This window comes from Oncorhynchus tshawytscha, linkage group LG21 (assembly GCF_018296145.1).
Source record: "Oncorhynchus tshawytscha isolate Ot180627B linkage group LG21, Otsh_v2.0, whole genome shotgun sequence".
Classification (NCBI taxonomy): Eukaryota; Metazoa; Chordata; class Actinopteri; order Salmoniformes; family Salmonidae; genus Oncorhynchus; species Oncorhynchus tshawytscha.
This window is the reverse complement of record NC_056449.1, coordinates 1,964,235-1,978,483: the sequence shown is the minus strand read 5'-3', so window position 1 is coordinate 1,978,483 and position 14,249 is coordinate 1,964,235. Positions and strand designations below refer to the sequence as shown.

The following is a 14,249-nucleotide window of genomic DNA, read 5'->3' as shown; positions in this document are numbered from 1 at the left end:
GAGAGGGGAAAGTAATTTAGGGACTCAGGGTTTTCTGTTGCATTAAATTGACTGAGCCCAGATTTCCAACGGCTTAATGTAATGTTAAACCTTAAATGTGGTCTGTATTTACCATTTGTTCATTGATAGTATGCGTGTAACAGTTGTATTGCAATATTTGACTGGCTTTGGGATATCCAATCCATTTCAGTGTTACTGATAACTCATAGACATTTGCATCTATTCGAAAAGCAAATAAATAAATATCTAATTCCAAGAGACAACAAAGTATGCCACATATAAGGAATGAGGATTGATGAATAGCGAGGGGAGTGAGATACTGTTCAGAGGTGAGTGTGGGGCTTACTATATAGATAACACAGGAGTGACCTCTCCTAGTCCCCATTACGGTAAATGGGTGGGATGGATGGGCTGGCTCTATGAAAGTATGTTTATCATGCTCCCCTGCAATTACAGCATACTAAATCCACAGTGTAATTGTGTTCTGTTGCCATCACTCCGTATTTATAGGGGCTAAAACTAACAGAAAACATGTGGTGTGAGGAAAAGGAGGGGGAGAGGAGGGGAGGAGATGAGGGGAGGAGATGAGGGGAGGAGATGAGGGAGGGCGTGCATTTGATGAGGCCTTAGATCAGTACTCATGTATGGGTGCTTTGCAACGCAGTATTACCTACGAGGCATGGGGAAGTCAAGCAGAAATGTTCTAATTCAATATCCAAACATGCTGTGGTTTTCTGAGAGGCAGAGAGTAGCACTGGGTATCTTTCGTAAAAGATAACCAACCACGACTATAGCTGAGGGCCAATAGGGACCAGATGGAATCAAATCTTCCCTTTCCACTCCCTCCACCTCAGAGAAATAAAAAACGACCTTTTAACTGCAACCTCTTCTCAACCTCGCAACCTGAAACCACCTTTCCACTCCTTCACTCACGGGAATCAACATCCAACTTTCTTTCCTTCCTTCCTACCATCCATTCTCTGATCTAAAGATATACATGCTTTTTTAGTGCAACATTTATTTCAGTATTTAAATGTGAGCTGCTGATTCCTCCCAATTCCCTAAGAATGTGAACTAATGCTATGATAATCCACTGGATACTGAATGCGGCTGAGTTTAGGGGTCCTTATTTAAACTCCTCCTTTTCTTAACCATGGAGCAGAAAAGGTGTTCAGACAAGCAAGGAAATAATGATCAGACAGACAGACATCAGACAGCATGCAGAGAGAAACAGAAGCTCAGATGAATAACACACACACACACACACACACACACACACACAAACCTAATATCTAGTCATTCTCTCATTTCAAATCATTTAGACATTTCCCGACAACCAAACCTCAACTTTCCTAAATCAATTGACCGATGAGTAAGAATCATACTATACGAGTTCTACGTTGGTTTTTCAATAAGAAGCAGCAGAAATGTATAAACAGGTTGCGATTCTAGCAGCACTAATGAAAATACTTTTATTGTTGTTGCCCCCCCCCACACATATTTCTGATGGGTATTATGCAAATGAGCCCAGCTGTTACTTCTAATGGGGAAGCCTCCTAATAACTGTCCCCCTTTTTTCTAGGGTGAGGAAGAGAGGGAGCTTATTTTGTGCATCGCAAATGGCATCCTATTCCCTATATATTGCAGTATTTTTGACCAGGGACCTGGTCAAAGTAGAGCACTATAAATGGAATACAGTGCCATTTGGGATAGCCTTATCTGGCCTGTTAATCCGGTCGGCCGTGCGGGTCACACGTCTGGAAGAGAGGACCCCAAAGTGTTTCCTGATTAAGACCTGTCTGGGGGATAGGGTTTACTCTACAGGGAGCGAGGGGGTGGCCATTTTTCTCCCAGGTTTCCATCCTGGAGGACAAGGCGAGGCGTGCCTGGTGCCTGGGTGGGAATGGAGCCCATTATCTCTGGGGATGTGGCAGAGAAGAGGCCTTCTGAAGACACTGTTTAGTCCTGGAGTGTCGCCTAGCCGGTGAGCTGGTTCAGGCAGGGTCTTTTACAAGTGCTGTTCACTTTCAAAGAGTGGACTGTCTCTGACCAGCAGGTTCACTCCAGTCTTCATTCACAGAGCAGAGCAGAGTAGAGGATAGGTCAGGTCACCCCACTGTGTAGGGAACTCCCATCAGGATATTGTCAACACATATTCTTGACCTCAGTTTAAAGAGGGACTCTTCTATTTGACGTGCCCCTTTGAGGAACATTCAAAGTAGTCTTACTACTAAAGTTTCAAGTTTTATTAGTCGTGTTGCTTATGTATTTACTTTTCAGAATCATATAAAGCTGTGATTCAAATAATGATATACAATACAGGACAATTTATATGGGATGCCTTGAGGGGCTTTGAACATAGTCAGATAGTTCTGAGCATATAAAGAATAAACACAAAAAGCAGATATCGATTTTTAAAGCATGGTACATTCTGTGCAGACACTAAGCTGTGAACAGAGTCTACAGAAGAAGAAGAGGACAGAATATATCGAGGAAAAAGCACAATAACCCATTTCAACCTCCAGGTTTCTTTGATCAGATCCATTCTTACACTGTGATATTCATCTCAGCTTTTTTTTTCTCCCTCTTTTCATTTCCCTTTTTTACCCTCCTCTCTGTTGGTGAGGGGGTCTGCCAGGACTGAGTTACAGCACATCCTTTTATGTTTATTAGCCACATTACTCACTAGATCAGTAAATTTGTACCAAAGACTTGCATTAATGAACTCTAAAGTGATTTTACAAAGGCGGATGGAAGAACCCATCAAGCATGACTGGGTGAAACGCAGTGGGTGAGGAATGAGGAAGTCTGTGTGAGCCCTAGTGGGTGACCTAATTCTCACCCACGACTCACGCGTTGTCAATTTCTATCTCTTCTCACCAGGCCCACCTAAATTATATAAATTATTATATGTAAAGATGTTTTTTAACATCTCCTTTCATCTAAGTGGCTTTCTGTTTTCATTTGTGTCATATTAGAGAGTCATTGTCGAGAGGCCTACAGGCGGTGAAACACAACGGATCTGCCATGTCTGAAAGAAGGTTGTGATGTTGTGGACTCTGGTCAGTTCAAGATTAGGTTTTAGGGAATATAAAAATGGTTAAGTAGTATTTAAAGTAGTTCATATCTGATCTAAGATCAGACTTATTTAGATATGCAACAGTAAAACCTTGCTGCTCTCAACTAAATATAATGGATCTGTAAACAGTATAAATCAAGGTAGAGGAGAGCTGGCATCCATCCAACATGGAGAAGAAAGGCCAACCTGGGCCCGACTCTCTCTTCACTCATCAGCCCCTTAACCCCAGTCTCTCAGGGTGTGCTCTCACAGCAAATCCAAACACTTCAGCCCACAGCCTCTCTCTCTCTGTCTCTTTCCATCTCCAAACCAGCCGACTGTGTGATGACCAATACCTCCTTGTCATCCCCAATTACACTGTCTTGTAAGGACGATGTTCGTCTCTGGGTTCACTAAACACAACATTATCAAAATGTTAACACCTCTACCTTGACGCGGACAAATAAGCAAAATGTACCCTTTCACCAAAAAGCTAGACTTCCAAAGCCAAATCCAAGCAAACAACGTCTGTGAGCTTGGTGTGTAATGTATGATTAAAATGTCTGAGTAAAAAGCAATATGGGCATAAAGGAATTCTGCAAGTGAATTTGGGTGAGGGGAAAAAACTGTGCTCAAAGAAAATGTTCATGACATCCCAAATTATATTATACTAGGTTCATTATCATCCATACAAATAAAAACAACTGAATATGTAGCTAAAAGAACACAGAATATATGTCAGAGCCTTGTTAGTATTTATTTATTATCTACCTAAACCCAGTATGAGGAGTGAGGTGACAAATGTGTTGACAGACTAAGGTGGGGACCTTAGTCTGTAACAGGACTGCTTCCTTTGAGGAAAGACTAGAGACTCCAGGCAGGGTGACTCAAACTCAGGGTGAGGGTAAAGGCTTTGTTCCAGGGAAGCTCACTTTCTCCCCCCCTGTCTCTCTCTGTGAGTCTTGGCAGCGCTGCATAATCAAATGTTCCTGGAACTGACTTCCTGCCTGTCCAGTGAGTCGGCAAGCGAGGGAGAGAGAGACGGAGCCTGCTTCCACAGAACGGAGGATAAAGATTTCTGCCCCATGACGCCAGGGGCTGTTTTAATAAGCCAACCTGCTGGTCAGCGTGGGATGTACTGTCTGTCTGAGAAATGGACTCATCCAGTTACTGTTCCAGCCTTTCCAAAACACTGGCTCTGAAACCTGCTATTATTATTCTACAGTAGTATGTGATTATTTTTAATAATATTTCATGATCATTTCTGGGGTCTCCATTTTTTTTTTTGTATGATGGCTATATGAAAATATAAATCAGACAGCAACATGATTCATTTCTGCTCTCTAAATGCAAACAAGGCCTTTAACGTCAGCAGGCTGCTGGGTGGATGGGGAAACATGGCTCAACTGAGGTCAGATCTGCTCCGGGCCCAGGGCCCTGTGTGAATACGTTCCTATGATCAGTCTAATGAGAGTGAATCCCTGTCCCCACATTTAGCAGTCTGGATGAGACAAACTCAGGGCCAGGGCCATTGCTATGCAGCCCACACTCTCTCTCTCTCTCTCTCTTACTCACACACTCAGTATATCTGCTGGCAGTTAGCTGACAGACAGGAGTCTGGAGTCTGATGGGTGGCTGGCTGGCAGTCAGTCAGACAGACGTCGGAGAAACAGACGACTGTGTGTCTCCTCCTCTGATTCACAGCCCTTATGAACTTATAGGAATGACATCATCGTGCTCCAGCTTAGACCACCAGCCCCTTGACCCATACAATATGCACTGTAGCCTATTCTTTATCAGTACTATCAATGCACACACTTCAAACCTTTCAATCGGCTCAAGTCCACTCAGGTAAGTATAATAAATAGAGAGAAAAAAATGAATAGAGGCATATTCAAGCCTTTAGGCTTATACCACTCCAGAAATATTAAATGTCTCAAGGGCTTTGAGGAAAAAGAGAACAACAAATCCTCAATGCATTGAATATGTAAAACGTTGTCTCTATATCTCTTCCATATCCATCATGAAGAGCGCGACCTAAATCTCTCATTGTCTCGTCAAATCATGTGCTTAGTGAGGCTAGAGATAAGGCTATTAGTTCTATAAAGTATGTGTAATGCCTGGTGCAATAACAGTTTTTTTTTTGGGGGGGGGGGATCAATAGGTGTTATCTGCTTTCCAATGTTTCATACTACCTCTCTGACATCAGAGGCTGGCCAGGCAGAGCTTTTCTGAGTGAGCAGTGAATGCAGCTAGGCCGCTAATCAATAGCCTCAGTATTAACAGGATGCTTCCAAAGCCATTTAGCAAACCCTTATCACTCTGGGATTTCACACTCAACCTGTCAAAATATTTTCTCCAGGGGCCGAGCGGAGAATGAGAGGAACATTTCACGCCTGTGAAGTCTCCTCTCCCACACACGTTTGATTTGAAAGGGGGATGAAAGTGATATCTCTCTTCTCTTTTCAGAGGTTTCAGCTTGTACAAAGAGGAGAGGAGGATGTTAGATGGAGGAGCTTGAGGATAAGATCATCTAATTAGGCTGTAAAACAACAACAACGGGTTGTATAGTGTTAAGGATGGGCTCTTGCACACGGCCATGAGGGGAAGAGTAATTACCAAGCATATGAATATTACCACATACACTAAAACAACGGCTATCCAGGTGGGGCTGTGAAAACGAGAAAGAATACAACCTGGGATGATTTTTCTGGCTTTAGTGATTCTACACCTATGCTTGTTGAGGAACCTGGATAAATATAAGAGGATAAACAACAAAACAGAGGGCTCTCAGGAGACTAAGCTCAATAGAATCTACTTTTTTTAACAAACTAAAGTCAAACAAAATCAAATCTAAGTTCTTGAAGATGTTTTCTCTTTTCCTGACAGACATGTTTAAAAGGACGCTTCTCTCTCTCTCTCTGTCTCTGTCTCTGTCTCTCTCTCTGTCTGCCTGTCTCTCTCTCTGTCTGTCTCTGTCTCTGTCTCTGTCTCTCTCTCTCTCTCTCTCTCTCTCTCTCTCTGTCTGCCTGTCTCTGTCTCTCTCTCTCTCTCTCTCTCTCTCTCTGTCTCTCTCTCTCTCTCTCTCTCTCTCTCTCTGTCTCTCTCTCTCTCTCTCTCTCTCTCTCGCTCTCTCTGTCTGCCTGTCTCGCTCTGACTAACTCTGCGTGTCTCTCAATTTCAGTTCACTTACTCCCTTCTCTCTCTCTCTCTCTCTCTCTCTCTCTCTCTCTCTCTCTCTCTCTCTCTCTCTCTCTCTCTCTCTCTCTCTCTCTCTCTCTCTCTCTCTCTCTCTCTCTCTCTGTCTCTGTCTCTGTCTCTCTCTCTGTCTGCCTGTCTCTCTCTCTGTCTGTCTCTGTCTCTGTCTCTCTCTCTCTCTCTCTCTCTCTCTGTCTGCCTGTCTCGCTCTGACTAACTCTGCGTGTCTCTCAATTTCAGTTCACTTACTCCCTTCTCTCTCTCTCTCTCTCTCTCTCTCTCTCTCTCTCTCTCTCTCTCTATCTGCATCTTTCTCTTCCTCCCCGCCTCTTACCGAGTGACTCATCTGTCAGTGAACGAGCAGAGATGGTGCTCACCTCCACCCCCCATCTCTCCCCAGCTGGGCTCCGCTATGCTCTGCTGTGCTGTGCAGGGGGTCCCTCGCCTTCCCTCCCCACTCCGTTTCCCTTCCTGCTCCAATAACAACATCCATCTCCATTCTCCTCTAAGCTGACCGCATCCCGGGCACAACAAGCAGCTCTCCAAATCCCCCAGGTTTTCAGCCTTGCCACATGCTTAACTGTACGGTGTAACTGCGCCATATGCTTCCAAGATTCGAGAATTACAATTTGTAGTGGGGAATAACCTTCGACTACACTATTAAAGAAAGGGAACAGCTGGTTGGCGCTCCATGGTTGGGTGCCTGTGTGTCAACCTGTTCAATCATACGTCAGTCTTGTTTATTGTTGCTTATCTACTTATTTATGTGTTCGCTATACAGGGACATGGTGTGTAGATGAGTAAGTCTCACAGGAGACGCTGTATTTCATGCACTCCTAGCTTCCTCCAATAACAGGAAGAATACTACAAATGCATTTCTTTGTTGGAGACTGTGGCCTGACCTCCCACATGGCAGAATCTCCATAGTGGCTCAATTAGCGAGGCTGGCCACTGAGAAAGGGTGGGGAAAGGAGTGAAGACAGAGGCTGCAGGGGATTGATTGGTAAAGAGTGGGTACAGGAGCAAAGTCCAAATTCTCAAAGAACCGTATGTGTAGTTGCTTCAGTCATCACTTGGTCACCTCACATCATTCTTCAAATACTTTGAAAAACATGAATTTGACTTAATTCAATGGTTGAGGGAAATTAATCCTTATCACTGGTAAGTAGAGTGAGTGGTGAGTGGGGCCTCTCTTAGTTCTTTCCGTCTTAGTCTTAGCCATGATGAAATTCTCAGTCAACTCCTTTGAGGAATCCTGATCTATGATATACCCCCAGGACTGCATTTACAAAGGCAGGCCAATTCTGATATTTTGCCCAATTATTGTCAAAAAATGTGATCTGATTGGCAAAAAGACCAGTTCGTGGAAATATTGGGCTGCCTTTGTAAACGTAGCCTAGATGCCCCAATGTATAAAAAATTAAAAAATCTGCACCAATTCTCATTTTTGCTCTGTCTGGTCTTATAATGGTATGGGCATCATCGTGTTTGGATATTTAAAACTGGATACCTCCCATGTAGCTATTTTCTCCTCATGCACTGTCCTAACTGGTGTGGAGGGGGAGATAAGGAGAGAAGAGAGAGACAGTACGCCTTGGCTAATTATGTTCAAGATTAAACGGAGCGGATTCCAATCAGGTGGAGAACGTTTTCTAAAATAATGAGTGCGTGACCTCAGGTGAGAATACATTAGGACGGATGTTGTGTTAACCTGCAAAGCGTTCAAAAGCAGCAGGCCCATTTTGTCTGGTTCAAAAATATTCTCCAGCACGCCACTGGCTGAGAGCTGAGACAAATGCTCCCGGCGTTAAAAGGAACATCCCTTGCCTCCCAACATTAGAACAAGATAAACAGTCGGGGCTAAAGTCGTCACAACAATAGACTCTCAGCCCTGCTTGTGTTGCTGACACACAAATGAACTGACATGACAAGCCTTCAGATCACAAATGACTCCAGACTAAGATTGTCTGACTGTGTCAAGCTAAGAGGCTACAAGGAGGGATAAATGCATTGTTTATGCTCATTAAACAAGACTTCCTCTCAACTATCAGCAATAACTGATGAGTATTAATTTGCAGTGTTGTAAACTGTTCAGAAATAATAACGCATTCATCATCATCATGTATACATGACAAGCCAATTACATACAATATTATGGGAGGAACAAGCCAAAAATCTGGAGGCTAAAACAAAGGTTTATACAGTATTACATATTTAGGATATATTATATATAAACCCATAAGACCACAGGGTAAATGCTAAAACTCTAACTGTAATACAATCCATCAGTGAGGCCAAAACAAATCATCTGTCAGAACTAGTTACATGAATAAGTAAAGCGGGCCCATGTGAATTAAAATGGCTATTAATCATGAGTGAGTTTCCACCCGAGATTCATTTCATAGTGAGGGATTGTAGGGTGTGTGTGTGTGTGTGTGTGTGTGTGTGTGGAGTGGATGTAAGGAAGGCCCCTTAACCCTGTGGCCCCTCAGCTGGCTGGGTTGAGGACCAGGAGTCGCCAGGAGGAGGAGAACTGAACGGCTGATTATTAATAAGAGCTCTCCATTATGTCAGGCTCAGTCTTTGCCAGGACTCAATGAAAAACAGATCAGGCAAGGGGAAAGGCACAGGCCAAACTTATCTGGCTGAACTGCTTTCCCCTTCCTACTGCCAGACGATCTAACACAGCACAAGTGACCTGTTCCCTAACTATCAACAAGCCGTGTGTGTGTGTACTGTAGAGTCAAGTGAATCATGCAGGTACCTACCTCCCCAGTCTGTGTCAGGGTCAGCTTAGGCAGCTTGCTCTTGGAGCTGGTGGTGGTGCTGCCAAAGGCTAGGTTGCTGTAGCCCACGTCCCCCACTTCCAGAGGAGGTTTGAGCTCCGGGGAATCCAGGGGCACCTGGTCCTGGCCGTCCATGGGCCGAACGTAGGCCGTGGGCTTCTGCTGCTGCACGGCGCTGGGCTTGACGTGCAGGCCCTGGGGGAAGGTTGGCGTGGAAAGGCCGCTGGGCAGCAGGGAGGTGGAGGCCACGGGGGAACTGGACCCGTGGGAGCCCGGCTCCTGCTCCAAGGGAGACTTAACATGATTGTTGCTGTCCTTGTATCCGCCATGCTCAGCCGCCGAAGGGGCCTGCTGCTGCCCAGCGCCATGCCTCCTGGAGGTGGAGGAGTTGGGGCTGCTGCTGGAGTCTCCCTTGTGGCCCACGACGTCGCCCTGTGAGCTGAACAGCTCCTCGTGTCTCTGGGGTTGCTGCTGCTGCTGCTCATGGGTAGACAAGTGTTTCCCCCTGCTGCTGGTTGGTACCCCCACTACCTGCCCCCCCACCTCTTGGGTGCTGGTGCTGCTGGAGCAGTGGGCTCCCTGCAACCAGTCGGAGGAGCGGGACTTCTTGGAGCTCTGATGGCCGCTCAGCCGGGTGGAGCTGGTCAGGGATGAAGAGGAGGGCGGAGGGGGCATGGAGGTGGTATTGTGCCCTGTGCCCGTCCTGTTGCTTGTCCTCTGGGCCCCCTCGGTGAAGAAGCTGGGGCCAGGAGTCTGGGGAACAGAGTTCTTAGGGATCCCCACCAGGTGGCTCTGGTTGGAGTGGCTGGTCAGGAGCTCCTTCATCTCATCGTAGTTCCCCAGAGTGTTCTGTACCCGGTTGGCCAGGGCATCACCTTTGTTGGTCTGCAGAGACAGAGAGAGGAGAGACGGTGAGATGTATAATGTATAGATATTCAGTTCCTACTATATACCCCCCAGCCCCAGCCCCCTCCACCATGTTATCATCATTCCCCCACTACTCTGACAACAGACAGAGAGCAGCAGGTCATCAGAGCTACACCTAATTACAGACAGCCAGGAACACTGCAGGCAGTGTGTGTGAGAGAGAGGTTGATGTGTGTGTGCTCGCATAGAGAAGGGTGCAATCATGCCTCAGTGAGCAAGACCATTAGGCTGTACATCAAGCAACTCTGAAAATGAAAAGGTAGCCCCTTTTCTAAGCTAAAAACAGCTATCATTACAGAGTCTAATATGCACCTTACAAACTGTATGAAACTATAGTTCTATCCGAACCACTTTAATAAATCCATCTTTAAAATGGCACAGTTGGTGTATTAGCGTGTATTAAACAAGTGATTAAAACAAGCATTGTTAGTGTGGATCTATAGATAATAGATACCTTGTTTAGGTTGTTGGTCCCCCCCAAAGTGGATAGACTGGTTGCTTCTGTCTGTCAGTATAAAAAGACAGTAGTTTATAATCTAGTCACACTGGGGGGAATATAGTAGACCAATAGGATGACCTTGATAATCTTATAATCTGTTCAACTGTATTCTTAGTCAATAGCGATATGTGGCAACGTTGACACACTCCTGTCTTCTAATATCCTTTCTCTCAGGGGTACACTTTAATCTGTAGGAAAACCTCCAAACAAATAATTTTGCAACAAAAGGCCCTTGTTATAATAATTGTTTTCTTTTGGCTAGTTCAGCATATAATTCTTTGATACTGGGCTTTTCAGACAAAAAGGCATGCATAACCACCCCCAAAACTCATTACTTTCATAACAGGCAACATTCTATTTAATGTGCAACACATTACTGTTAAACTCAGCCCAAGCCTGTGTTTACTGGTCTTTTACGTGTGAGAGGCCTAGTAAGAACGTACAACAATTGCAGATGCATTATGCTAAGATACACGCTACATAAACAGAGATTATAACATCTATTCGAAAAGAACTGCAAATGAAGATTCATTTCAGTCGCACAATAAAATTGCAGAGCCATGCAAAGCTGTTTCCTGTATAGGGATATAATTAGGCTATTCAAAGGCAACAAAGGAAAAATGATAAATATGTACAGTGTAGCAGCGTATATCCCTTTGGTATCACAGAGGACTGTGGTGGTGATGATAGCGCAACACTCTGTCAGACTCAGGAAGGATAAGTCTGTGTATTTGCACAATAATCAAATGATGGTTGATGGTTAAGGGGAAGGGAGGGTGTGGAGCATGAAGAGCCATTATGCTGCTGGGAAGGGGAATTATCTGCTAGGTGTTTAACCTCTGACCTCTATAAAAAGAGAAGATGCCAGCTAGGGCTAAACTGCTCTCTGCCAAGACTCACCCCTGACCACCCCTGACCTTGCACAGCATCAATATAATGTCCCCCATAAAACTCTAATGGCCATGCACTTGTTGTTCCAAAATGTATTACAATTAAGCTCACCCAAATGGATAACTATGCCCGAGTTACTCTCCATGTAGTTGTTGCTGAGCAGTGATGGGGAGGTTGATATTAGGGACAGAAAAAGGGGCAGTTTATTAGGACACAGGGGTATAGAGAAAGAGGGGGAGATAGTATCCAACTAGAGAACAGGACAGCTTTCAAAGGATCTTTAAAAGTCCCGGATGTGTCCAAAAGAACAGTATGTCTCCAATGAGCAGTGATACATTTACATTTGAGTCATTTAGCCGACGCTATTATCCAGAGCGACTTACAGTTAGTGCATTCATCTTAAGATCGCTAGGTGGGACAACCACATATCACAGCCATAAGAAGTACATGTTCCTCAATAACAGTCAGAGCTAAACAAATGTGTCCTTCTTTCCACCATTGGGGTGCTAGGACAGAGAAGAGCTTGGACTGGACTGAGCGGGAGCTGCCCTCCCGAAGGTGTGGGAGGGCCCAGAGACCCGAGGTGGCAGATTGGACTGCTTGGGTTGGAGTGTATGGTTTGAGTGCGTGTGTGTGATACACACTAAGGAGTGGCCCCTGTATCAGGCCAGTCATAACTTCAGAAACAAGAGAGGGAAAAGACTCAAACAGCCCTGACAAGTGCCCCTAACAGTAACAGCAACGTGTGTTTGAAAATCCAGCAACCAGCCCAAAGCAGCAGTCTGTTTTCCACAGTCTGTGTATCGTCCGAAGAGGAGCCTAAGCACACACAGGTTATTTAAGCCATGCTGTGAGGGCTCAATATTTTTAGTGAGTGTGATGTTGAAGGGGCACTTGTGGACCTCCCAGATGCTGTCATTCTCAGTGAGGGGAAAGCAATGTGGACGACAGTGCACAAAGGGCTCTTGTGTAGAGAAGGAAGCCCTGGGCTGCTGGAGTAGACCTGGAGCTTGAGTTGGAGCAGGGCTGTACTTCAGTGCACTGACTGCAGTCAGACTGCAGGCTAACTACAGCTGAGGACTGGAGTAGCTTCACTAGAACAGAGAAGTATAACAATGTTATCTACTATATATTTAGGTTACTATATTTTTGCTGTAATCTTTTTTTTTCATACCTTTATGTAACTAGGCAAGTCAGTTATTAAGAACAAATTCTTATTTACAATGATGGCATACTTGTAATACTTGTGCTGGGCCGATTGTGCGCCGCCCTATGGGACTCCCGATCACGGGCGTTTGTGATACAACCCGGGATCGAACCCGGGTCTGCAGTGACGCTTCTAGCACTGCGACACAGCGCCTTAGACCGCTGCGCCACCCAGGAGCCCATACTGGAGCAGGTTCTAAACAAGTACCTCCGTCAGAACTCCTTATCTTCATGGAACAAAGGCTACACTACTCCACTGCCTACATGAACTCATGCCATCAGCTGACAAGACTTCTGCTGAGCTGATCCCCATTACGTTAAAGGCTTCCAGTGACATGTCTCATACTTCATCTCTTAAATCAGAGCATATGGCATTTCTTCAACGGGTGGAGACTGATGAACCTTTGCCTGCCGTGTTTCTCAACTCAAATGGGAAAGGTTTTAAAAAGAGAAAGGCACTCATCAAGAGGAAAGCAGCTGGCCTCTTGTCAATGGACATTTCTCCCCAGGAAGCAGCTCTGTTGAAGTGTTTGTGGGTGTGTGTGTGTGTGTGTGTGTGTGTGTGTGTGTGTGTGTGTGTTTGCAGTGAGGATCTGAAAAAGCCTTTGAATAGGAGAATACTAAAGAGACAGACTTTGCATGGTGGCAGGCAGCAGTAGTGATGTGCCGGGTCTGGGCACTAGGGCAATACCACTCTGTGCAGGCCAACAGGCTCGCAATGGGAGGCTTCGTTTGCTCTCTAAATCAGCATCAGATCCCACAGTTCACACCCTGCCTGCCACCACAGTTCTGCCACCCCACCACAGCTCTGCCATCACAGCTCTGCCAAGCAATCGTAAAGCACCTCACTGGGATCATGCCTTAATGCTAACCTTTTATGAATGAACTGAGAAACATAGAGCAAAATTAAAAGCTCATTTGACTATGAGCTGATTCATACAGTACTGTATGAAGGGGAAGTTGGTTTTATCCATACAAAGTTTGCTTTTTGTTGTTGTCATATCACAGCATAGTAAAGATGACTCCTGTGGATTTTCAAGGATGTGAGTGAATGGGATTCTGTGTGGAGAAGACATTGACACATTTCAAATATTGTCTGTAAGTGCGGATGTTGAGAAATGCCCAGGCTACAAGGGATACATTACAGGGATATTATATAGGGTCCTTGAGACCTTACAAAGAAATAAATCCATCTCATGTCATCCCAGCACTAGTATTTGCGTCCAAAGTTTATTTACCTGGAGTTGTGTGCCAGTACATTATTGTCTATAGCCTAAAGCCTATAGGCTCCTACTAGGATAAAGGAATCTGCACTGATGCTACAATACAATACTATGATGGGCTGTAGGCTGATCCTACAGTGATGTTATGTGCACTGTTCTCTCACACTGCTTGTCATGGGATTGGCAGTGTTTACAATGGGCCATCTTCTAACAGTTATTTGCCTTCAGTTCGGTAATTAAGAAAAATCTGAAAACTTCAATCTAAAATCTTTTTTTTTTAAAATGAGTTAAAGACCCAGAGCAAAGACTCATCCAGCAAATCCTTATCTGTTGAATTGTCTCTCTCCTTTGTAAGCCCATCTGTAAAAGCCTTCCTTCCTCACTGGTGCAGGAGTAGAAAGCCTCAGCAGTTTGCATAATATCCATTAGTGCTTCCCAATAAAGAGCATCAATATGGGTCC

General features: G+C 44.9%; 1 protein-coding gene across 1 annotated transcript in view; it reads right to left on the bottom strand.

Moving 5' to 3' along the window:
* Positions 1–14,249, bottom strand: part of LOC112220462 (AF4/FMR2 family member 2-like) — a 182,378-nt gene that overhangs the window by 123,602 nt on the left and 44,527 nt on the right. Inside the window, exon 3 of the mRNA XM_042302838.1 lies at positions 9,025–9,927. Within this exon, the coding sequence (XP_042158772.1) occupies positions 9,025–9,927 (903 nt within the window). The remainder of the gene's footprint in view (positions 1–9,024; positions 9,928–14,249) is intronic.